A 25,099-nucleotide genomic window follows, 5' to 3' on the forward strand; every position below is an offset into this window, starting at 1 on the left:
AAAAGCTAAAGTTTTCATATCGGAGGAAACATATATTGTTAAATGAACTGAGAACATTCTCCCAAGGGTTAGCATTTCTCTTGTATGTGTGAAATCCTACTGAAATAAATGGCCCTATTATTTTAATTGGATCTTTTGGTATTAGAACATCCTTCTTTGTACTGCAGTAAAGAACCTTCTTTTTCTTCCTCCCCTGAAAATGTGAAAAGAACAAATGCAGTCGATGCATTGAAACATTTATGATTTCAGTGTTGAAGACTATACATAGATACACAGATGCTCATACACATATAAAAATTAAATTCATATTTTACGATGTATTCCCCCATTCTCTCTGAAAATATACAAATAGGGTTTCTAGTCCTAAAAATAGCTATGTTTAAAATTTTGCCTTGTCTTTTGACCAATAACCTTGTTTAGAATATTAGTGATGACCCAGGCATTAAAAATAATCAAACAACAGTGGTGTCCTTTAATCAGAACACAGTAGATTTTTTTTTTCAAAAAGGACTACGTCTGTTTAATAAATGAATGAAGCCTAGGTTCTAACAATCCTAGCAGTTGTGGATAGACTTCAGTTCTTCAAGTACTTGGGCTATGTGCTTAACTTGCCCCTCTGAATGAGGGATTATACAATATAATAAATTAAATTGCTTTGGACCATTCTAATCTGTTTTGTAGAAGATCACAGAGGTAAGCGAGGAACTCGGTTTTCACGTGTTGTTACCAAAAGCACAATAGAGTAGAAATTTTCCTGTGAACATAGGTTTGAAAACTAATTTGTTGGTATGTTTGTTTCCCCTCTCTTTTCTGCAGCTGTTCAATTACTAACCCATAGTGCTGGTTGGAAAACCAAATATCTATTCTCCAGGGTAGCTACATTGTACTCCAACACTTGAAGATTTGGTTTCTTTTATAATTGGAATGAAATATTGAACTTTTTTGGAAAGGAATTCTCGTGCTCTTCCATCTGAATACCAGCTGAACATGCTCAGGTATGTATGCACTGTGTATTTAATATACAAATGCTGTAATAACAAAAACTTGGAGACAATTTGCCTAATTACTTAGGCAAAACAAATTTTTATCATGCCAAAAAGATCCAGGAATGATTTGTTATGAGTAAAATAAGGCTAGATCTCATTGGGTTTTCTTATTTGCTTTTTACCAGGTCTGCTGAAGTTTTAAGAGGAGAAACAAGGTCTTGTAACCAAAACCTGGACAATGGCCCTCCTGGAAGGCACCTGTGTCACTGTTCAGCCCCGCACTGAGGGAGGTCCTGGGCCTGTGCAGGACAAGGACTGCTCAGCTCTGCTCCAGCAGCTCTGGTGTGGGACAGGGCTCTGCGGAGTAGTCACTGGCCTCTCTCATGTGCAGCTTGTGGAGTGATGCTGCCTTCAGTTGTCATCGCAGTACGTGTAACCAAATATCTGCTGGTCAGCTGTTTATTACCTAGAAAAAAATACAGCTGTAATGAGAAGCACTGAATTGTCTATTTTTGGGGGCTTCTCCCCATAGCAGAAATGCTGTGTTGTGTTTTTCATCTCTTCACGCAGGACGACCTGCTATTTTGAGCCAATTAACAAGAACTTGGTACTTATGAAGTACGTCGGAATCGCTCTAGTGTGACTTGCAGCAGCTCCCCAGGAGTTAGCGCTGCTCTCCCCGCTCGCCCCCCTTCCTGCCCCGTTCCCTCCCGGGCCGAGCTGCTGCCTGTGGTGCCCTCGCGGGGCGCGGGGGCTGCCTGGGGAGCCCTGCGCCGGGGCCTTGGCGCCCTGTGTCCTAACAAACAGCAGCTCGCAGCTGTTTCCATAACAACACACTTGTTGGAAAATAAATATTTGCTCCACTTTCAGAATTGTCATTTTGCTGACAATTAATTGATATTAATTTTTTTGCCTCTTTGTGCTGGAGAGCGCTGTTGAAGTAACCCAGAAGTGTTTATGGCACGATGCACCGTCTGAGGCTGCCGCAGGCGGCTGTGCCCTGCGGCACCCCTGTGTCCCCCGTGTCCTGTCACTACACACCCAAACAAAGTCCTTCCCCAGCTTTTCTGTAGGCCCCCTTTAGGTACTGGAAGGATAATTTGATAATTATTAATCTGCTTAATGTCAGTGTGACGCCTTTAAATTTTTCAATTGCTTTAGGAATGCTGCAAGAACTAGGATTAGAGAAGATGTACTTGAGTTAATGAATGGGAGACATCTTCTGCTCTTGTTTATACATAATGTATGTTTTATATGGTCTGAGCCTGTAACAGACTTGAAAGCTGTACTTGATCCAGAGGATCTCGTTGCATATGGTTCGAGCAAGCCTAAACAAAGCTATCCAATCAGACTGGTAAATCCATATATTGATACAACATACTGAGATGATATAAGGTTCTAGCAAGATTAATATTACGGTTCTAATATGGGTTCTTTAGCACCCAATGGCTCTGTTAAGAAGTTCCTTATTTAATAATTGGCCTGCTATTTGTATTGTAGTCTAACCACCAGAGAGTCAAGACCACATGCCTAAGCTACTGCATATTGAATATTGACTTAAATATTGATGTAGATGGAGCATGATTTGTGTGTGTGTGTGTGTGTTTGTGTGGGGGACTCTTTTGTGTTTTAATTTAACAATTTTTTTCATCCTTTCATCCTTTTAGGACTCTCTATCAAGATGAAGCATGGAGTTGAATAGGAGCATTTAATAAAGTGGCTTGTATGTGATGGGCAACAGGATCAGAGCAGAGGGGCAGGTACAACCCAATTTGGAAATGAAGCGGGCAGAAGAAAGGTAGAGAATTCTTATGGTAAATCTTTTTGAAGTTTTGAAACCACATTTAAAATCTGTCCTGCAAATATGCTCCTTCATCCCCTGGCTTGGGCCTCCTTTGACTTGCGCCAGGCAAAAATTTGTTGTTTTCTCCTGATGTGGGGACGAGGAGCTCAGATATTGGAGAGAGGCAGTTGTGGCTGGGCACCCACCCTGAGGGAGCAGGTAACAGACAGCAGGAAAGCTGAGATGTGCTGCACCAAGGGATGAAGTGCAAGGAAGAGTCACAGCCTTGCAGGTGTGTACAGCCTACACCTTGGGCATTGACCGTCAGACTTATGACAACATTGGGACTTGGTTTATTGGGGTGTTAAATTTGGAGCCCTCCATAAACGTTTTAAAGACAAATTGTTGAAACTTTTGTGTAAAGCATGTGAAGCTGACTTGCCTCATCTCCGAGTGATACAAAGTGGAATTTTCCTACTAGGGAATACCTAGCCCCTGAATATCAAGGGCTACTTGTTTGGTTTCTGATTTTTAGTTCTGTCTACTTTTTTATTGCATTTTGTCTTTTCTTTTGTCTATTACCTGGACTGGTGATGATAGTAAGGAAAAGCAGTGCAGACAAAAAGTGAGATCACTTTGGCATGTACAAAGTGACCTAGAGAGGAAAAACTTTGGAGGCACTGTGTGCTGCAAGCTCTGCTGCCACCAGAGCACAACTGCAGCTCAGGAGAGGTGGTTTCACTTGTTGATTTAAATCCTGCATTTATTTGAAATTTTGAATGGTACACTGACTGTGTTTGAAACTATTTTAGGGCTATACAGCCCCCAGCTATATTTTCCCCTACTGCAAGCATGCTTTGGAAAGTTAATACGGAGCAAGTAAAGCAGCAGCTCCCACACAAAGATTAGGAGAAACAAAAGGCATCATTTAAAAGCAAAAAGTTAATGCTTGTGGTATTTGAAATATGCATTGGATGAATTTACGTGTTCACATAATGTGAAAAACAATTTGTTTTTTGAGATTTCTTCTCTGGGGTCTATGTTTTTGGTTTATTTTTCTTTCAGCTGTCAAAATAATAGGTACATCCTTTTCCAGTGGGAGCCTCTAGAGAGTGTTAGGTTTGGGTGTGCCCAATTGACTTCAGGAGGTGAAACTTCTGTTTGCTTTTGTTGATTCAAATTTCTCAGTGGAGGATGCTTGGTCTTCTACTTTGAAATCTCTTCATAAAAATCAATCTCTGTGAAATAATTTTGCTTTTAGCCACAGCATTTGTGCTTAAAAGCACATCACAACCTATCATGGGTATAGTTAATTAAGAGAATAATTTAAGCTTAATGAACCAGACTTTCTCCCCAAAGTGGAAGGATACTTCTAGTAGGTTTGGATCTGTGACGTGCACATGACCTGTTTCTACCTTGAAAGCGCCCTCTTTCAAAAATCTGGCGTCTTGTTTACCAGTGATTTTGTTCCACTGTGCAGTGTCATTTTTTCCTTTTCTTTCTTCCTTCTGGCCCCTTTTTCTCTTCTTCCTCTTCTATTTCTTTGTTCTACACTCTTTATATTTTGTATAGATTTCCCTTCCCTCTGGCATTTTTACCATTTTAAAACATAAAATAGGGCCTCTCTTCTCATTCTGCAGCTGCGACACCATCCCCTGCTGCACCAAATTGACACTTCCACGAGCAGTGGCTCCAGTCAGTCACTCGAAGGCTGCTGCTTTCAGAAGTGTTGATTTAGTGCAGCAGGGGATGATGTGCCAGCTGTAAAACTCAGAGAAAAATAATAATAATAAAACAACCCTATGAAAAGTCTTATAATAAGAGAGGAAAATAAAGTTTGGGGGGTTGGGAAGAAAAGATGTGAGGGGTGGGAAGGGGCACGGTGAGAAGAAGGGGAGAAGTGGTCACTAGGCAGTGGGGTGCATGGCTGCTGATGGGACAGCCAGGAGGGCAGCCCATGAGCAAATGCTTCTCCTCCTGCTCTTGTTGCTTATAGGTGGTGGTGCCTGAGGTTGACAGGGCTGAGCAGTGCCTCCTTGGTGCTCTGGGGTTTTGGATTTCTCCCACACTGGAGAGTTATTCTGGGAAAAAGTACTGGTGGCAGGGGGTGGAGGATTCAAAGTCATGACTTAGGGACCGAGGGGTATCTGTGCTCTGGGGTTACCTAATCCTTGCAGATTCTTGGTCAGTAAATTACGTGGTAATTTTATTCTTATGGATATATGCTGCACGGCTCATGCGTGTAAAAGATGTATTTCTTAAAAATATAGAAATAGCACACTGATGTTTAAAGCACATAAATGGAGAGTTCCTTCCAAAGCAGCCCTGATTTACCCTCAGTAATGTTCCTAGAAGAAATAATTCACAACTTACTGATGTCAAAATATTTAATAAGTTGTATTGCGCTCTGCTGTAGAACTAATTCCTTAAAGGTCTGGATGGGCTAACGTTTTCTGTTACAGTCTCCAGGTGCTCAAAGTTAAGTCTGTTCATTCTGATTGATTTATTCTTGCTAAGTTCCTCAGGTGTTTTCATAAGAGAAGCACAACCCTGGCTTTCCATTCGCTCCTGGTTTGTGTGGCAGCTGCTGGTAATGCCCACTTGGGGATCGTGTCCATATGGGTACCAGCGTGGTCTCAGCGACGCTCTGATGCAGCACATCTGTGGGGTACAAAGTCCGTGCCCTCCACCAGCATCACCTGGCCATGCTGGAGGGAACTTTGCTGTGGCGTACGGGCTCGTCCAGCCCTCCTTGATGCCATGCTGCTACAGAAAAGCAAACCCTACTGAGAGATGCTTGCCATACCTTTTCTATCTATTGTCATATCTATTTATATCAAAACACCCATTTTTCAGAGGGGGAGAAATAGAAAAGAAATTCCTTTTTTTTTTTTGGTGTAATGTAATGGCCTGGAATTTTTGTTTTGGCAAGAAATTTCATATAGGTTATATGTACCGATTTCTGTTTTCATTCTCAGGTGCTGAACCAGTAAATAAATTATTTCCACGGCCCTAATATTTAACTATCCATCAGTGATCTGAGGCAGTGAATGAAATAGACTATCTGCTAAATATTAATATCGGTAGTGACTTAATCATATGGTAAGATAGGACAATTTCTAGATGGACATGCAGAACATAATTCACAGTACACTTCCCACAGTATTTTCAGCATCTTTTTTTTTTTTTTGTGGTGTACAAGTCAGTTTGACAGACTGTAATATTCATTAACGCTGTTCACAGTGTCATGTGGGTTAGATTAAATAGGAATTAGTGCAGGAAGATGTGTGGTTTCGACCAGTGATCAAAATAGTAGCTCTGAGCTAACTTAGGCTGTCCCTGTCAGTGGCAGGTTTGAAAGGTGCCAATAAATGTGTAATAAACATTATTTGTTTGCTTGATAGCATGCAATGCTTGGCAGGGTTATGCTGAGGATGCGGAATTTCACAAGGACTCTTGGAAAGCCGTTTTCTTACAAGTTTGCTTCATCCTGTAGGTTTGGACTGTCTTTGAATTAATGGGATACTTAAAATTAAGCATGTACTTAAAAACTGGATTGAGGTCACATTTCACAAGTCTTGGGAAAAAATCCCATTGTCTGAAAAGCATCTGCTTTTCCACATTTAAAGAGATTCTTTGTAACAGGCTTTCACAACGATGACCTTTGTAATCTTGTTATTCATCATATTAATTGAAGAAGCTCCTTTCTCATAATCTTTGGCTGTTTATGATGTGTTACCAAATCATCAAAGGGTGAAGAAACTTTGAAAGAGAAAAGACAATAGATCATTCAGTCCATTTTTCTGCCAATGTAAGATTATTTCTTAGAGAACATTTTTTTAGTGTTATGTCAACTTTAGTTTTCAAAATCCCAAGTGAAAGCTTCCATATCTCTCCTTGGGAGACTATTTCACAGGCTAATACATCTCGCTGTCAGGAAGATTTTCCCGATACTCTATTGAGCTTAAGCTTTTTCTTTCCATTATTTCTAGTTATATCCCTTTCCCTTGATGGCTTTACACACTTGAAATATTTATAGATTATTATACTTTTCCCTTAAGAAGTTGTTCTTGAAACTTTCCTCAGCTATCAATATGCTTTTGGTTTTGAAAAACCTACCTAAGACCTTCTAGGCTGAGAATGACATTTACTATCAAACCATACTGTAGAAAGATGCTCACCACAGCATTTTTTTTTTTTTTTTTTTTTTTTTTCCTCAGGGTCCAACATACATACGAGATTCTAGCTAAGAGAAATCTGATAGAATGATTTTATCAGTGCTTTGAGAAAGGCTCCTTTGCTTTGCTTCTTGAGGCACAGCTCTTCTGGCCGTGCTGAATGAGGACCCACTACTGCTATTCAGTTCTTTATCTCCTACCTCAGTCTTCTGCTCCACAGAAAACTTGCATCCCTATTTGTTTTTGTACTTCTGGAGCTTGCATAAGATTTGCTTCATTCCTGCAAATGTAACTGTTGTGGCCAGTACTCAGGATATTTCCAGGTAAAACAGAAGGCAGGAGGAGGAGGGTGATGCTGTGCTATAGTCTGAGGTCCAGTTTGGAAGCCCTCAGCTGTCTTTTAGTTCCTTATTTAGGAAACTAAACCAACGTATGTCCTGCAGGGAAATGCAGAGAGCTGTGACAAGTTCTCAGGTAGACTTGCCAGCCTGGTCCCACCTTCTCATGGTTCACGGTGGCAGAAGGGGGGCTCCCCGTGCCAGCTGGGAGTGCGGATGAGCTGGTGCACTACCCACGCTGGCAGGCAGGCCCTTTGCTTCCCTGCAGCTTTCTGTGCTGTGCGAGGGAAGCTGAGAGTCTGCTGCTGGGTGCCAATGGATATTGGTGCTGTAAGGGCCTTCTACTGTCAGCAGCTGGAAAAATTTACTTTCTTTTTAGTGCAACTGAAGCTATTGTTATTAGCACTAAGTGTTAGTCCTGGCTTACAGAGAAGGGAGGGCAAGTGAAATGGTTTACAAGCTATTCACGTTTGGAGGAGTAGCTGTTGTTGATGCTGTTATTTCTAGCTTGCTTTTCTAAGGAGATGCTGCCTGTCTCTCAGCCTTCTCTAATTATTTTCAAACACACTGGGCATTTTCACAGCTGAGTCTGGTGGTGGTAAAGGTCCCAAAGACGCCAGCATCCCATGGTGGTCCTGTGCCTTGGAAGCAGCTGGGGCACGTTTAGTGGCCTGGCTGGTAGCACAGCGGGTGCCTGTGGGCTTTGTGGCTGGGGACACTGGGCTGAGGATGGTTTTGGAGAAGCAGCGGGGGGAAGGAAGGCACCATAGGTCCCTCACTTGTGGGTGAGTCATAAGGCATGAGGTAGTGTTTTTCCTGCTCAAGGAACTTGAACCTTTCCCCAGGATTTTTCAGGCTGTTATATACCCAGCACTGGTCTAATCATTCGTTCCCTCAAATCAGTAGTTAAACTTGCAATGCTTTCTGCTGATTTATACTTAAAATTCCAGCTGGGTTTCTGAACTTGAGATCTTTCTCCATGTCTTGTAGAGGACTACCTGCAGCAGTGATCTGCCGTCTTATGTAGTCCTGAACACGGTGTTTCCTCAAGGAGCGTGTGAGGTGGGAATGCCACCCCAGGTGCCACTGTTAGCCTTGGTGCTTCTGGCCACCAGGCCACTCCTTTTCCATCCATGTCACAGCTGAAGTCTGTACCTGGTGTGCTTATCCCCAGGTGTGCATCTCTTGTTCAGAACGGCAGCTTTCTGCTCTCCTCTTCCTTTTGACTATTCCAGGGCATTTTCCCTAGATGTTTTACCAGACATTTACCCAAGATAACTTTTATTCATTTTTCTGTGCCTAATTTCTAGACTCTGCAGTGTACTTTTCTGCTTTACTTATGCTTGTAATATTTTCCAGATTTACATCTTCCACAGCTCTTGACAGTGAGATTTACTGCCTAGTACGCATAATTCAGTGCCTTTATTTCTGTATTTAATTTTTAAGAGATTACTTTCAAGTGTATTTCTTAAACAGGTATAAAGAACAGTGTTTACTAGCAAGTTTCCTTAGCTTCTTTTCATTGAGAAATGGAATAAAAAGAGTAATGATATTGCACTTCTGCTGACTACTGTGCTTGACTGATTCACAGGGTATTTGCTCTTAACATGTTGTAAGAGTTTAAAAAAAAAGTGACAAACTTTTTTTTGGCACCCAGCTACAGTAGATGCTGTTAGAAGAAACATATGGCCTCACACTAACAGTGTTAAAGCACTGCTAAAGTATTGCATGCATGACATTGACAAATTTCCTCCAGGCTTTTTGTTTTCTGTGTTATTAAGCATTCAAAGTCCAGTATTTCATTACCACTGATGATACGGAGAACCTTATTGACATTCTATCCATCTGTTCATAACATACATTATTAAACGTGAAGCAACTAGTAGGTAGGAGTGCACTTGCCAGCTGTACAATGAATTCTCAGCAGTTTGATGCCCTCTATAAATTTTCTAGTGTTCTGCTAGTTTCTCAACATAATTTACAATGGGGATTTTTTTTTTTTTTGTTATTGGTGTTGTGCATTGCACAGAGAAAAGTTGTTTCAAAATAATTCTGTATTTCATAATCCTTAATGTGTAATCTTCAGTTATAGTTTCAAAAAGCCCAGGAGTATAATGTACAGGGACTGTGTCTGATATCAGATCTCAGTAAGTACTATTTTTTTTTTTTTTACTCTAGGACCAAATATACCCCATTACCTATGAACAGGACAATGGGGCCCCAATGAGTCACCCTATTCATGTATTTTTGGAACCCAGAGGAATTGGTTTGACTATTTACAGATTATAACAGTTGGTAGTTGAATGTTTTATTTTCATTCCCAGTTGGTACAATATGTTCACAGCTGATGTTAATGGCTTGCCCATTTGATATCACATATGGTCCACTATTTGGGCCTCCTGAAGCTTTCTTTTGTGGTCAGGCTGCTTTAAAACTATCATATATTTAGGTTTGTTCTGTCTGCTGAGAAAATGACCATGAAAGTCTGGCAACTGTAGAGAAAATCAGCAATTCTGTTGATAAAGGCTCGAAGAACTCCCATCCAAATATTCAACAAAGAATATTTTTATATAAAATTTAATACAAACATTTTTACTAGATCACATGAAATTTGAAATGTCCTCTTTGTTTTTTTCCTTATCTTTGAAGCTGTATTTGAATTTCCCTCAAGTGTTTCAACACTTGAGTGTCATCAAGACTACTTTCATTGGGTGTTCATTTGCATTGGAAAACCATTTGTGTCGAATTTATGTTACTCAAATCATTATTTATATCTTTATTGGGATATTAGATTTCTGGTAATATTTTACAAAAGCAGAAAACTTGAAAAAGTAATCTAATTTTTCCTTTGCTTTCTAGAATAAAGAGAAATGAACTAAGAATATGAGAACAAAAATTAAAATTACAAGTGTGTCTTTAGTTCTTATCCTATGATACACAAGTGTTTATACTGACTCTAAAATATAACTGATAAAGCCACAATCTCATGAAAAGATTATTTCAAAAACTATTACATTTCCCTCTGAGAGCTGAAATTCTCATTTATTCATAGGAGTAGATCATAATAACTGTAATTCCCTGAGAGGTGGGCATTGTGTGATAATTGAGCAGGCTAGAACGTTAATTGTCCTCCACTTCACCTCTAGATGTTTAACTCCTTATCTAGTCAACCAGCAAACAATAATGCTCCCTTATTTGTGCCTTCCTGTTCAAATAATTTTTTAACTGGGTAATTTACGTGAAATAAAGCAGAAGAAGTGTATTCATGTGGAAGGGACGTTGAAATTGCGTTAGATTTAATATATTAAATGCCACTTGTTGGTAAGATAGGGCTTTTATGGTTGTAGTTTTCAATCATATGATTTTCAGAATAACAAAGTGACCTCATGTGCAGGAGTACTTCTCTAACGAACAGATTTAGCAGTTTGTACTGTATGGCTACTGCTTTCTTATGGCCTCTGCTGTCCCTCGCCGATGCTAGTTAGGACAGCACCTGTTGGATGTAGCATGCTTACCTTCAATGGTCTGGTTGGATTTGCTGGACCGAGAGAGGCAACTTTCAGGGGCAAGGTGCTGGCTTGTTTAGTTTCAGATGGTAAGGTGCGCTGCACTTGGCTGGTTTGTAGTCTGTTCCTGGAAGCAGGTGGAAATGGAGCTCGAGTAGGTGTCTTTTTCAAGTGAATAGAGTCAGTACTCATCCTGGGGCACTACAGAGAAAACTAACATTTTCTCTACAGGAAAAAAGAAAAACAACGTTTTTGCAAGTGAAGCTAATAGATAAGAAGAAAAATTCTGTCCTCTATTATAAGCAATCTCAAGGATTCAGAAAATGACAGTGACACTTTAGCATGCTAATAGGTTCACCTACCTTGAAATGTCTTAAGAAAAGACCAAGGGGATCATATTATTCAAATAATCACAGCCAAATACTGGTGCCTGATGTGGTACAAAGCATTTCTTGGGGAAATCTTGGTCCAGAGAGAACTAGAGAGGCTAGCAACATGTCTTTTGCAATTTATTAGATAACAAAGTAAGATTGTGCAGGAAGAATTTGGACCTACTGGACACAAACTAAATGGTGTTCAGAAAAGGCAGTGTTTCTCATAAGTAACTGAAGTAAATTTTAAGACCTTGAAACAATACTGTTGCAATGTTGTTTTCTTGGTCTTATTTATAAAAGTCATAAGCCCACAAGCCTCTAGGAACAATCACTTGTGTATTGGCTTGTGTGTGTCTTAGCAAAACCTAGGTATTGCAATGCAGAAGTGGTTGTAACCTGGACATTTGATGCACATGAGCATGTCCCCAGGGGTCCATGCAAAATTATATTTAGGGTCGGTAAGCCTATTTTGAGGATACTGCGGCAGAGCTAGCTACAGAGAAGCATCAGGGTGACGTGGCAGCTGTGCTGTGTGTCATGGAGCTTGTGCCCACTCTGCCACCACACCACCATCTCTGAGGCAACTGTAGCATGTCCCCTGCGTGCTGAACAGCATCCCCATTCCTCTGCTGTGTCGGCTCCCGCCTCGCTGTGGCCACAGGGCAATTGCTGCAACGTGCAGGACACTCATGTGAAGGTGGGTTTCAGCTCGTTCTGTGTGTGCCAAATAATCCTCTTCGAAAGAGGAGTTAAGCCGGGCATGGTCTTTGACTAAGGAGACACAAACCGAGTGGTCAGTGCTTAATAACGTTCACCCGTGAAGTTTTCAAAGCAGCTGCAGACCAGAGATTTTAAAGTTGCCTCCAAATCCACTTGCTTTGCCAGACCTGTTGTGGTAGATCATGGCTGAGAAGAAACCTGTTGCCTGTGAGTGTTAGAGCTATAGGCCTGGTTTATAAACCTGAACCTGTATTTAGTGAGGTAGAAAACAGGGAGATGAATTGGGTACGGTCTTAGAGTATGTTTATAAATGATGCTTTCTACTTCTATACAAGTTTGTTTTACCCAATTAAAAATGAAGTTGCGTTGTTCCAGGCAGGCTCTTCCGTACAATAAGTCAGAGTTATCGTCGGCATTAAACCACTGGTATTTTGGATTACTCCTTAAACATTATATATCATTTTAAAATCCACACATTTAATCTCACTTTTCTTTTCAGTGAAGTTTGGCTGTTATAATTTTATTTATGGTTGCCTAAAACAGGCTTTGCAATACCATCCAACCTACTTCAGGAGCATATGCAAGAACAGGATCTTTTCTGATGAGCGCTAGGAGAATAACGTATATCCTGGGGGATTTCCCCTCCACTTTTTAATGTGCACATATATTTTAATTGTTTTAGTCACCCATGTGAGTACAGCAGCAGGAGCTTCTTCCGGTGATGTTCCTACTTCTTCCTGATGTTCCTGATATTTCCTCTGGAAACCTGCAGCAGGCGTGAGTGGCAGCATCACATCATTGCAGCTCTAAATATACTTTCTTCTCCTTTTTCTTCTGCCAGCAGAGGAAGGACCTGAAGCTGGGGCTGGCTGAGGTGGAGGGCACATGGAAGTGGCTCATTCAGCTGCAATCTGTACGCTGTGCACAGCGAGGGGTGGGATGGACTTGATGGAGGCAGCCCGATCTTGGGAAGAGGTTGATTAGAAAAATGGCATCAAGCTGTAATTTATCAACTCGGGATATATTCTGAGGAGTCCCCTCTCGTGATTGGGATTAAATTATGTGTGGTGTTAATGCAGAGTCTTCTGCAGCAATGTAAATGAGTTGTTAACATGGCACTTCACAGCCATAATAATTCAAAGCTGGTAGCAGGCTTGATGGGTCTGCAATAAATGTTTTATTATTTAGGAAAAATATACTATACAAGTTGCAATGTGCCATGCTCATTCATGCTGTAAATCAACAAAGATCAGCAGACTGAATAGAAAAATGAAAAGCTTATTTAGGAACTGACACAAGCTTTCAGATGAGCAGGGATGGCTGAAGTTAACTGCATTCATTTTTCTTTGCTTGTCACAGTTGCCACTTGAATTTCACTGCTAAAGATTGTGGATAGTTTTGCTTTATGAAATTATATCTACAGAAACAGTATTTGCATTTATATAGGCTTAGTTATAATAAAGTTTAAACTTAACACACCCCCTTGCCTTTGCAAACAAACAAACCGATCAGCCAACCAGAAACCCCTGTTAAAATAATATTTATCCCTTGGTTTTTGTAGATCTGAATAGGATTCTGCTAAATGGGTCCCACTGACTGCTGTAAAGACCTAAAACTGGTGAGCAGGTGAAGCGCAGGAATGCGGAGCTATGGCCTCCCCTCCAGCTTCAGCTTTGCTTTAAGGCTACCTCTGTCCTCACATGGATTAAAAACAAAGCTCTCTTAAAAATGTGGTGAGTGAAAGCACAGATTGGGTGGAAGGGTTGGGAGGCTGGGAATTAACATGGTTCTCACAGTGTGGTGATGGAATTCCTGAAACGTGTGCAGCTGCCACCCTCTCTTCTCTAAAAGAGTCATAGAGAGCTCAGAGTGAGTTTGCTTCACAGAGGAAAACTTTTGCTTCTGAGCCAGGCATTTGTATACCAAGGAAAGTCCAATTAAGATGACTGAACTGTAAGTGACATAAAATAGAGAAGGCAAAGGACATTTAATTACAGCTGTGGTGCCAGGGAGTGGTATAACAAAAGAAAAAATGTTCACCTACAACGGAGTGCTGCCCAGCGCATTTGGTGTAATAGAGAGACAATATATGGTCTAAACCTGCACTTTGAAATAGTTCAGAAAGCCGTATCTTCTGATTCTTCATGTAGATGTTTTCCAATTATCAACACAGTTTAAGAAAAAGTAAATTTTTTTCTTCTTTGTATTGAGACCTTCAACTTTGTTCACAGGTTGAAGAAAAAGCGTTATGCATTAAGACAAAAAGGTTGCCTAAGAAAATGTATTCGTGACCCAGAAGAAGGTATAATTGATGTGTGTGGTTGTCTGGATGGAGGAATAACAATAGCAACCATTAGCGATGAGAGCTGGAACAAGTCAGGCAGTGAGGCAGGATGTGTTTTATAGGTCATCTGGGCTCCATTCAGATCTACAGGTTGCTATTCCTTCTCCATACTTGAAAGCATTTAATGGATTATTATAAAAGGAAAAGGATGGTACGCAATAATGGTTTAAATTGAAGCTGTGTGTATATATCACCACTGCGTGACTTCTAAATGAATGCTTCATTTTCAAAATTCTCCTATGGCATACTTGAAAGTTTGCCAGAGCATCAAGGAATTAAAACAATGAATTCAGCAGCAGCAAGAGTAAAGGACACTGAACACTACTGTATAGGAAACAGTTTTTTCTGTTTTGTGACATAGACTGCTATAAATAAGGAAAGCTCACCAAGAAAGATTTTTCCACACTTACTGTCTCTTCTCTTCAAGGCAGATGAACTGTTTTTGATCTGTGTTTTTTTATAATATTAAGAAAAAAGAATTTTGGGAAGAGGCTTAACAGTCAAGCTATCAAAGCTGAAAGTGCGTGTTACGGAACTCAAATTCGAAATCCCTGCTTGCCTGGAAAATGGTTCTTTCATATCAAAATTGATATAAGTTACAGGGTGGAGAATCTTTTCTGCTTTGTTTCACATGAACATAAAAGTTTTATTCCTGCTTTTAATGGGTAGTATTTTACAAATGTAATGGAACATAATTTTACCAGGTTTCCCTGAGGGAAAGTCATGGCATGATTACACAGGCAGTCCCATCTCATTTAGTATAATGCTTACAATATACATGCAAATATACGTAGGCTACTCAAGTTAGAGGTAGATTGAGTGGCATTCAGGTAATCATAGAGTGGTGTAGATCCTGAAGATAGTTTTGCAAGAGGAATATGGAATGAATGTCTGCAGGCACACATACCCCCAGGTAATGTTTCCCTGTGATGCAGAAGCTTCCCACTGTGCCAGACAGAAGAACCTGGAATGTGTACGTTGGGTGGTTCAGGCCAAACATCTTAGCTCGGTCCCAGTTCAAACCCCATCGCTAGCATAACCCAGCAAGTGGAGAAGGAAGATAGATCGAGGAGAGACAAACCCTTGTGGCTTGCAGTGTGCCTGGCAGTCAGGGCAGCCTGGAAGAAGGAGCAGTCCCCTTCCAGGCAGAGCTCTCATATCATCCCTTGGGATGTGGGGTTGCAGGGTGGTGGGAGGGATGCTGAGGGGCTCTGCAGGCATGCAAGAAGATTCAGGCCAGGTCAGATAGAGGTACAGGGTGACAAAGTTGTTAATTTTCACTCCAGTGAGTCTGCTCTCCAGAGTCATTGCATGGGGAAACATTCAGCTGTATGGATCAAATACATCTTTATTATAATAATAACAAAATGATTTAATACAGTGCAGTGCAAACCGCAATCCCAGCATGCTGGGTGGATATGTCAGGAAAGTAACTTGCAAGCAGAAATCTGTGCTATAAGCTAGTATGAAAGGTCTTACATTTGTGGACTTGTAGGGGTGCTCCTTCTGGCTTGGCTTGTGCAATTGTGAAGGAGAGACCTGTAGAAAAATGATCTGAACGGCCTGTTTTCTTGCAGGAAATGATTGAGCCATTTTAATACGTTCTACCAGCACATGTGAATGTAGCATATTCCCTAGTTCATGAGCAATAAATATACAGTCTTTTCCTTGCAGCTTTATTACTTTTGCTGAATTTGTGACAGATTCTGGTACCAGACCTGTCTGTCACTTAGCCCGATGTAGCTCAGAGTACCATCGCAAGATCAGAGAAACTACCCAGATTTTCACTGGTGAAGCGCTGTAAGACTATAGTGTGCAGAAACCTGGACTTGTTACTACTTCTTTGGAGATGCATGCAGGAGATGATCGTAGCCAGCCTGGAGTCGAAGCAGCAGCAGTTCCTAGTGCTCTCCTGCAGGACTGCTGGCAGCAGAGCTGCCTCCTCCTCCAGGAGCTTGGGGCTGCTGCTGTAGCTGACATCTGGATTGCAGGTGTGAGGACAGCAGTGGGGCTGGCAGCTGCAGTCCTCTTTGAGTAGGCAGATCCTTTCTCTTTGTGTTTGAGAAGGTCAAGGAATAATAAGGGCAAACAGTGGAAATGATGAAAAATGAAGTATGGAAGCTCAACACCTCTGCCTATGTTAGATTTTTCTTAAACTTTCCCTCTATTGCAGTTAGTAGCTCAGATCTGTAGGGAATAGTAATGGATATGTTAGTGCAAAATATGAATTACCGATATGTGCCTATATCTGCTGTGGGGAAAACTAAAGGCAGCATTTACAACAAAAATAACTTTTAGTATCATAGTTAGTGCTGTCTGTTCCCTGACCCATTTGAAGCCAACCTGCTATTTATTGTTCAAGGGGAATTTTTTTTTTAATATACATATATATTTTACTTTATTTTCTTTGTGTTTGTTTGCCACATCTCAATTGCTTATCAAGACTTGGGAACATGAATTGTATCAATTTCCTTTTAGTCATGTAAAATTTATCATTCAGATAAACTAACACCTGAGTTGGTTTCAGGCTGCAAAAGTGTTTATTCTTCCTTGTTCATTAGTTAGCATTTCATCTGTTAGGCTGGGATGGGTAAATTTCAGAATGCACCTTATTTAACCTCTAAAAATGTATCCTCTGTTCGGTGACAGGGCACCCCAGTGCCGTGCCTGCCCCGCTCATTCTTTTAGAGGACAGTTGCCAGATGCTTTCCATCACAACCTCGTCTCATGAGACTGCCTTGTTTGTCTGACTTTTGCTATCTAAAGAGATGTTTTCAGATGGGATATAAGACTGATATAAAGTTGTGTTTTTTGTTGTTTGCTTTTCAAGATTTGCAACAGCTAAGTTGAGCACTGAAGTTGGTGATCTGTTGGGTGTCCCAGGCTCTGGGCATGCTGTTGTCACTTTCCTCTACAAAAGGATGTCTCTTTCTGCTACTTGCAAAACAGCATTAGCTGTTTTTTTTAATTATTATTATTATTATTATTATTACAAGACATTTGCGAACCAGGTAAGCAGGAAATGTAGTTTAGTTTAACATCAACCAGAAATATATAGTAGGGGAGATTTTTGTTTAAACAGGGATTGTTCCAATTGCAGGAAAATTCAGAAGAATGAAAAGTGTGAAGTAAGCGCATCAAAGCTAGAGGGCTTTAAGCTCCTCTGTGGATGATCTAATTCAGAAGGAAAACGGCCTTAGTTCATGGTAGCTTAATCCTCTTTTACACTAAAGTCAGACCACTTCTCAGTGACAATATCCACACAGGAATTTAATGTATTTTAACTTACATGCATTATTATCATGGGTTTAGTTGACTCATCTTAACTTGCCTGAATGACCCCTTGCAGGGAAAAAAAAAAGACCACCCCCCTCTCCCCCCAAACCATCCAAACAAAAAAAACAAGCAGCAAACAAACAAAAACCTATACACTGAGGTATGGTACAAGCTTTATTTAAAATGTAGTCGTGCCCGTAACTTGATGTGGGTTTTTGTGTAACAATGTGAAGTGATAGGTGAGAACTCTTTCGTAACCTGCACTTACATACCCTGATCCCACAGCGTAACAGAGTTAATTTCTTGTTTGCAACTGTACTGCCCAGAAATATTTGGAAGGCCTCAGAATAAGTGCTTGATATCTGCTCACGTGTTGGACACTACAACACCAATGGCTCTTCATTCAGAATTCCAAACTCTGGAATTTTGGGACTTGAATGTCAGCAAAAATAATCTCTGTGATTAGTCTTCGTGTAATCATCATCTGTGCTTTTCTTCAGTCCAAAGATATAAAATGATACCAGTCACTTTGGAGAAATTTGCCTGACACAATGTCTGTATTAGCAGAATCCCAGAAGCATCTCTGAACTTGCGTGTAGAACTTGCAATTGATAGCTGATGGGAAGAAAGGGAGGAGAAACACTGACCAGCCAGTTTTCCAGCATGTCTTTGGAACAGTTTTCTTTGAGGAATGTTTTTAATGTCAGACAAATGGCAATGACAGGACAAGATAGTGCTGGAGGCATGCAATGGTGCAAAATGTTGGCAGAAACCAGGATTATGGAAGTCCACTTTTGAGCAGCTTAGAGCACCACTGATACCCAGGGGCATCCCAGTTTTTGCTGCTGCTCGTCCGATTCACCTGGCTACCAAGGCAAATGTAACGGAAGATTTCTTCAGAATGATGCTTGCCTCCTGAATGGTAAGTACCAGCTGTTTTGGGACACTGTTGACAACTCTGTGAAGCTACTGTGAACAGGAAGTCCCACAGAAACTTCTTGGTCTTCCATACCAGGCCTTGGTGTTCAGCAAATCAGCTTATGCTTAGATGATGTTGGGCTGGTGAGTTGCCATGGGTTAACATAAGATGATCTAGCAGCGCTGAGCACAGCGGGCTGTTCCTTTCTGTGGCTGAAGAAATCTCTTAGTGAAGGAAAATACATGCAGAAACGTAGTGGGTGCACCAGAAATGCTGAAGGGCTGCTGTTTTGTATGTTGCCATTCCTAGAGGAGGGGAAGCACAGGCTGTATGGGTTACAGTGAAAGGTCTGTGCTGCCACGCAACCACTACTGCTGCGGTGGATTGCCTTTTTTTCTAAATTCCTCTTGTCACCATTTGAGGTTATGGAAGGTGCAGGAAGCAGCAGAAGCAGAGCTCCCCACTAAAACAAGAGGTACGAGGGGTTCTTTGCAGATTGTTTAAATCTTTCTTCCTTGTTTCTGCAGGCTCATTTGAGCAGTTTACTTCACAGTGAGTTTGGCCTGAAGCTTAGAACACTAATAAAGCTGTCATATAAAAAGCATTACTGGTATTTGAGGAATTAAGCCTGTATTTGAGAAGTTAAAGTTTGCCCTGCTTTTTTTTTTTTTTTTTTTTTTTTTTTTAGCAGTGTTTGCGTACCCTGCCTTTTTGAGTTAATGCATAACAACTTCAGTCAGCTAAAAGTGTATGGCATTAATGAAACTGTGAGCTACATAAAGGACTAAATTGCTTTTTCTTTTTCTGTAATTGCCACTACAATAAAAGCTGCCTTTACTGTAAAAATTTTTCAGGGTTAACCCCTGCAGAGCTCTCAGCTTGATGAGGGAGAAGTGTGATTAGAGGTGCGTATGGGAGGAAGAAGGGGGAGAACAGCTGACTACTGGTAATTAGGGATGTTCAAAGACCTTAGGCAGCAGAGGGCAAAAGTTGCAGCCGTGCTGTCCAGTGCCCAGATGAATTGCAGTGTACTGAGTGAGGCTCAGCTGTGGTCCCTCGGCCCAGTAGCTCTGGCAACCCTGTCCTGCTTTGTACCTTTTCAGAACCCAGCTAAATGCTGCAGAGAGAGGCTGGAAGCGGATGAGGGGACAGCTCTGGTTGTAATTCAGGAGAAAAAGGTGAAGGAAGTTTTTTGTGTTCTCTGCTATGATTACTGTTTTGACCAATAGCCATAGATATTCTAGAGCGAGAAGGCAAAAGTGGCAGTTCCTTTATGCAAGACCTGCAACCAAACCTCCTGGTTTACAACTTTTTTTTTTTTTTTTTTTTTTTTTTTTTTATCTTAAAAAAAAAAATTAATTCATCTCCTGAACTGTCAGTAGGGATGCATAGGTTTAAATGGACATACATGGGCAGGTCTCCGTCAGCAGAGCAAGAGATGGTTTTGGTGGATACACAGTATATGTTAAGGGGTAGGCATGCAACCACACCAGTAATTATGCCATCTCTACGTTAACCCTAAATATAAGCAAGTCCGCTTCTACAGAAACATCAGCAACATGTGTTGTATTAGAGCATTCACCACATACCAGATTTTGGTAGTGTAATACATTCTGAAAGTTAGAAGAGTCTCTGCCAAGGATATATAGGCATTGAGCCTGTATATCTACTGTTAAAATATACTTTTGTTTTTAAAGTGTAATAAAAATGCCATGTCATTATGATGAGAGACTGTGGTCAAGTGATGCAAAATGCTAAGAAACACTGCTGATAAATGCTTCCCCTGCTTTCAGTACCCTATGTCATCTGCTCTGTGTGCTTTTCTCCTCTTCTTACTGTTAGAACAGAAAACACTTTTAAAAGCATGGAAAGTAGTAGACTTTTTAAATGTTGGAACACGATTTCATCTGGAAAAAGGTTGAGAATAAGTAACCTGCCGTGTTAGAAAAGGTTGCTAATTATCTGAATTTCACTGTGGTTTAATTAGCGGCATCTACAGTAGAGCATGGAGGTGGTGCTTGTCACCTGCCACGGAAAATGTTGTCTTTCAGAAGAGGGTAAATGATGTCAACCAAAATACAGCCTTATTTTAGATGTACAAAAGCACTCCCTTTAAGGTCTTTTGATGGGCTTAGATGAGTTGGCCTTAGTGGAGTGGGGAACTAAGGTACTAATGCCCCCACAATCTCTGGCCCCATCCTGGGCAGGTCTGAGAGCCATCAGCATCCTCGGTGCTCGCTCTGAAAGGAGACAGCTCTCAGTGGAAAAGGCTCTTGGGGTGCTGCTGGATGGGCACACTGCACTCAGAGGCTCCTTACAATTAGAGGAGAAATGAAAACAAGCGGGAGTGTCAGTTCATGGGTATCAGACTAATAATGCACTATCTGTGAACCACGTGCATGCTAGCAGAAGCAAAATATTTCTGGTTAAATGTGCTTCATCTTGATGTTATGCTTTCTTTGTTGTCCTTGTTAGCTGTTTTAATAAATGCAGTCTGTAATTCCCTTTTAATATATTTTATAGTTAAGGGAATTGGGTATAGATAGTGGTCATTTGTTATGGACAGCTTTGTCCATAGCAGCTGTATGCTTGGAAACACTGGAATCATCTTAATGAGGTGGTGGGTCTGAGCTGGAAGTTGTTGGGGTCAGCAGAAAGGTGGCATTTGATGTCTCTTGGATCCAACAAAACAAGGTTGAATCCCTGTCTAAGATGAGAATTGGTAATGTTTCTGTAATCCAAGATATTATTTTCTTGCTTGCTCTGTGCTTCTAAACTTATCCTTTTTCCAGAGTAAGGATTCAACAGGTTGGTAGGCAGGGTACAGTTAAATTATGGAGTATTTACTATTTCAGGCATCATTTCATGTTCACAAAGATGTTCTGAGCTCTTCGTTTAGCAATGAAGCTGTTCTTATGGCAAGCAGTATATATAATGTATTTCTGCTTTGTAAAGGGGGTAGCAAAAGGGGACGTTCATTTCTATAACCGGTATTTTAAAATTTTTATGAAATTTTAGGTCTTAATTATTACAGAAGAAATTGTTTCAAAAATACATTTATTTATTTATTTATTTCCATAGACAGGATTGCATAGTAAAAAGTGTTTTGGACTGGCCTTTATGACAGCGTCCAGAACGATTTTGAATGTATTAGGCAAAGCAGAAAAGAAACAGCTAATCTGCTGCTCGTAGGTAAATTCTTTTTCAATAATTCAATGAATAAAATCAAAGCCATTAAAAAAAAAAGGGGGGGGGGGGGACACGACACTGATTAATAGTATATGTTTATCACAAAAATATCAAAACAATTAAGAGACAATGTGGCACTACTGTGTAGTCTTTTTGTAGTCAGGATATTTTTTCCACAGCATGTGCATCCTGCACATAGGTACCAGTACTGTAACAGGCTGGGGCTTTGGAAATGGTGTGAGTGGAAACTTGATGAGCCCTACACACCAAAATTATTTCCTTCAGGCAATCAAGGGGTACAGAAACACCATTATCACAGGATGTACATTTTTCAGAAAATAATCTACCCATTCTGGCATTCTGGTTTTCAAAGCAGATTTACAAAACAAACCAAAGGAAAAACCTGCAAATGAAGAGGCTGAGCAGCAAGGACCCAAAAGAGAGGTTGGTTTATGACATTATAATTTTCATTCCTTTCCTGCTAACTTTTCAATTGTATCCGACTATCTTGTTTTTCTGTTTCTCTCATTTCTCTGTCCCGCAGGAGTGAGTGACCTCAACATGGCTCCCCGTGCAGGAGCTGCTTGCTGCTCCACAGGTGCTAGTTGTCCTTTCCTCTCATATCATCTAATTGATAATATAATAACTTCATCCCAGAGCACGTCTTCCCAACATGCTTTTACTGCAGTTTGTAACCTCTGTTTCAGACCTAAAGAAGGGCTTATTTGCTTGTCTATTTTTCCCCCAACTCTAATAGCTGGTCTCATAAAAGATATTGCCTCCTCCCGTAAACCTTGGCTCTCTAGCCTATGTACATGTTCCTTGGGGGAAGCGAGCAAGAAAACAATCTCCTCAAGCCTGGAATTTCCATGTGAGAGTGAACTGTAGCCATTGAATTATAGCATTTTTTTATAACAATTTATAACAATTTTACTGATCCCTACTCGTCCGATTTGAATATGTGAATATGGGCTTGAGAAGCTGAAATATCTCCAGGGCTGTCCAGTTTGTGGCCAGCTTGAAAGACGCTGTTCCACCTGCACACCCGCAGGGCCCAGCAGATGAGGACTCACAAGCTTTGGCCAGAGTTGAATGAGAGAGGCTGTGAGGGGTGTGTGAGTCCCCATTTGTGTCACATCATAACGTCATACCCAGCAAGTGACGCCCTCCTGCCACGTCCCTGGTATGAGGGCCTCCTGTGAACAAAGGAGCCACAGGGCTAAGGCAGCCCCTTCCTGAGGGGAAGGCTGGAGGCACGGGAACGGGGCGCTGCTAGGCCTGGCTGCAGAGCTCCGGGCGTGAGTTGCTTTTGGGAAGCTGGCTGTGGCATCACTCGCACAGCTCTCAGCCTTAGGTCAAAACCCTCCTGGGGTTTTTCCCCTTGAAAAATCACCAACCTGTTTCTGAAATCAGACAATAAAATACGGTGCGGCAAACCAAAGCAGTGGATCTGGCCCCATGCTGGGGCACCCTTGGGGTCATTCAGCGCAATCACACCTGAAGAAGCGATTTGGAAAGTGCTTAATCCGTATTTTTTGGAAGTGGCTTCATCAACTGATTGCCTTTAATTTCTGATACAAAATACTAATGTAAGAAATGGGTGAAGTTTAACTCACAAAGACGCTTCTCTCAGTCATGAGTAAGTCTGCATTCAGCTGAGAAAGCAACGGACAAGTAAAAAGTAGTAAGGAAAACAGATTGATTAAACTGACCGTCCTTGTTAACTACTTCTGGTAATATAAAAACTAGTAGTATTGCATGAGACTGAGGTGATGACATAAAAAGATATAATGTGTTATTATCTCTCATTGCCCCCATGTGTTGTTATGGGACAGTCTAGGCTCTACTTAATTCAAAACATAATGAGACATTTATATAAATGTGTCCATTATCTTAAGTAACATTAAAACAGGGTCATAAACATTCTTCTTCAGGTCAGCAGCCAGCTGTACAATGTAGTTTGGTCCACTCTTACGTGGACAGTTTACTTTGCAGTGTTTTTAGCAATGTCTCTGGGGTATGTGGCATTGCCCAGTGTGAGGGGGCAAACAGAGCACCCTGGTGCAGCCAACGTGTCCCTGTGAAGGGGCACCCTTGACATGTAGCTTCACTGTTGCTGTGTAGTTTCCTGTATTTGTCTTTTATGGAGAATTCATGGGTATATTCCTAATTCCCTAAATCTGCCAATTCTGTGTTTCTCACAGAAATGCCTTCTCTCAGATGTCTGTCGGAAAAGCTGGTCTTGGGCACTGGGCGATGCTGTGCTCACTCCCGGGGCAGCCAGGAGGGACCTGTCTTCAGCTGGAGCCATGCCCCTGCTGCAGTGAAACGCAAGCGTGGAGGGGCTGAATTTAATGTGTATTAATCACAGGGAAGGAGAAAAAATGTAAAGGAGGATGTCACTGGTACAAGGTGAGCTCAGAGCTGGGTTGTTTTGCTTACTTTACCCCATGCTATGTGGACCTGTGCTATTTTCTGTATGTGGAATGCTCTTGGGCTACCAGCCCCCTGTGTGCCAGTATTGCAATTTGTCACTTTCCAGCCTTCCTCTGTTGGGGTTTGTCACAGCAGCTCCTTGCCTGTCTTTCATTGTCTCTGGGGATGTACAGTGCTGGGTCCAGCCCAGCTGGTGGGGACCAGGTCCTTGTGTCACATTCATGGTAATTGTGCTGGGCTGTAGCTTCATTTTCTACTAATTTTTGGATGAAAAAACTCCACAAGAACAGCCTCGCTGGGCAAGCAGGCAGGGGCGAGGTTGCGGGGTGAGCAGGGGGAGCCCAGTCACGAGCAGGGCCTGCAGCCAACACGCACGGCCCTGCGGCTCAGCCAGCACCGCCAGCCAAGGCATGCCAATATTTAAGCCACGATGGGCAAACGGCGGGGCTGAGACAAAGGGAGCAGCAGAAAAGCTGGTGAGCAGGAGACAGCAGAGAGCAGCATGGAGCCACGTTGGCGGCCGCCCACACCACAGGGCCAGGCCTGCAAGGAGATGCGTGCTGAGGCCGATAGCACAAGCATTTCTGGTGCCGAGCCCTGCTCTGCGTGAGGGCACGTTGCCTCACTTGGCAGCCAGAGCGCTAGCGAGGGTGCTGGGTTTGACTTGGAGAGCACAGGTTGGAGGATGGGTTCTGGGAAGTGCACGTTAATCGCTGCTTTGCAAACTGTTCCCGTTCCACAATCAAGCCCGTAGGCAGCGCGTGTGCTGCGGGGTTGTGGGAGCTGCCTGGCGCCGCTGCGATGCCTGCCTGCATCTGCGCACATCGTGCTGCCGAAGGACGTTGGGTTTTAACCCGAAGGCAGGGAAGCCTCCAAGCACTGCTTAAAAAGAAGAAAATTGCTGTTGTACTTTAGGGAGCAAAAATGATCTCTGTTGGCGTTGTGCTGTTATAACAAATGCGTGTATGTGATTTATCCTAATTAAAAAAAAATGGCAGACATAAGCCAGGGGAACGTCTGTAAATGACAGAGCCTGGTCCTGTCTTTGTT

The 25,099-nt window shown here is 41.7% G+C and overlaps 1 protein-coding gene across 2 annotated transcripts in view; it reads left to right on the forward strand.

The window, feature by feature from the left end:
* Nucleotides 1–25,099, forward strand: part of LOC118170933 — a 183,764-nt gene that overhangs the window by 93,925 nt on the left and 64,740 nt on the right. The window contains exon 5 of one of the 2 annotated variants that reach the window (XR_004752949.1): nucleotides 817–1,138. Coding sequence is in view for 1 of the 2 variants with exons in the window: in XM_035333564.1 (XP_035189455.1) it covers nucleotides 13,614–13,618 (5 nt within the window). In the remaining variant the exon portion in view is untranslated. Of the gene's footprint in view, nucleotides 1–816; nucleotides 1,139–13,446; nucleotides 13,619–25,099 lie in introns of those variants that run through there. The other variant, XM_035333564.1, reaches the window with a different exon arrangement.

Source organism: Oxyura jamaicensis, chromosome 8 (assembly GCF_011077185.1).
Source record: "Oxyura jamaicensis isolate SHBP4307 breed ruddy duck chromosome 8, BPBGC_Ojam_1.0, whole genome shotgun sequence".
NCBI classification, from domain to species: domain Eukaryota; kingdom Metazoa; phylum Chordata; class Aves; order Anseriformes; family Anatidae; genus Oxyura; species Oxyura jamaicensis.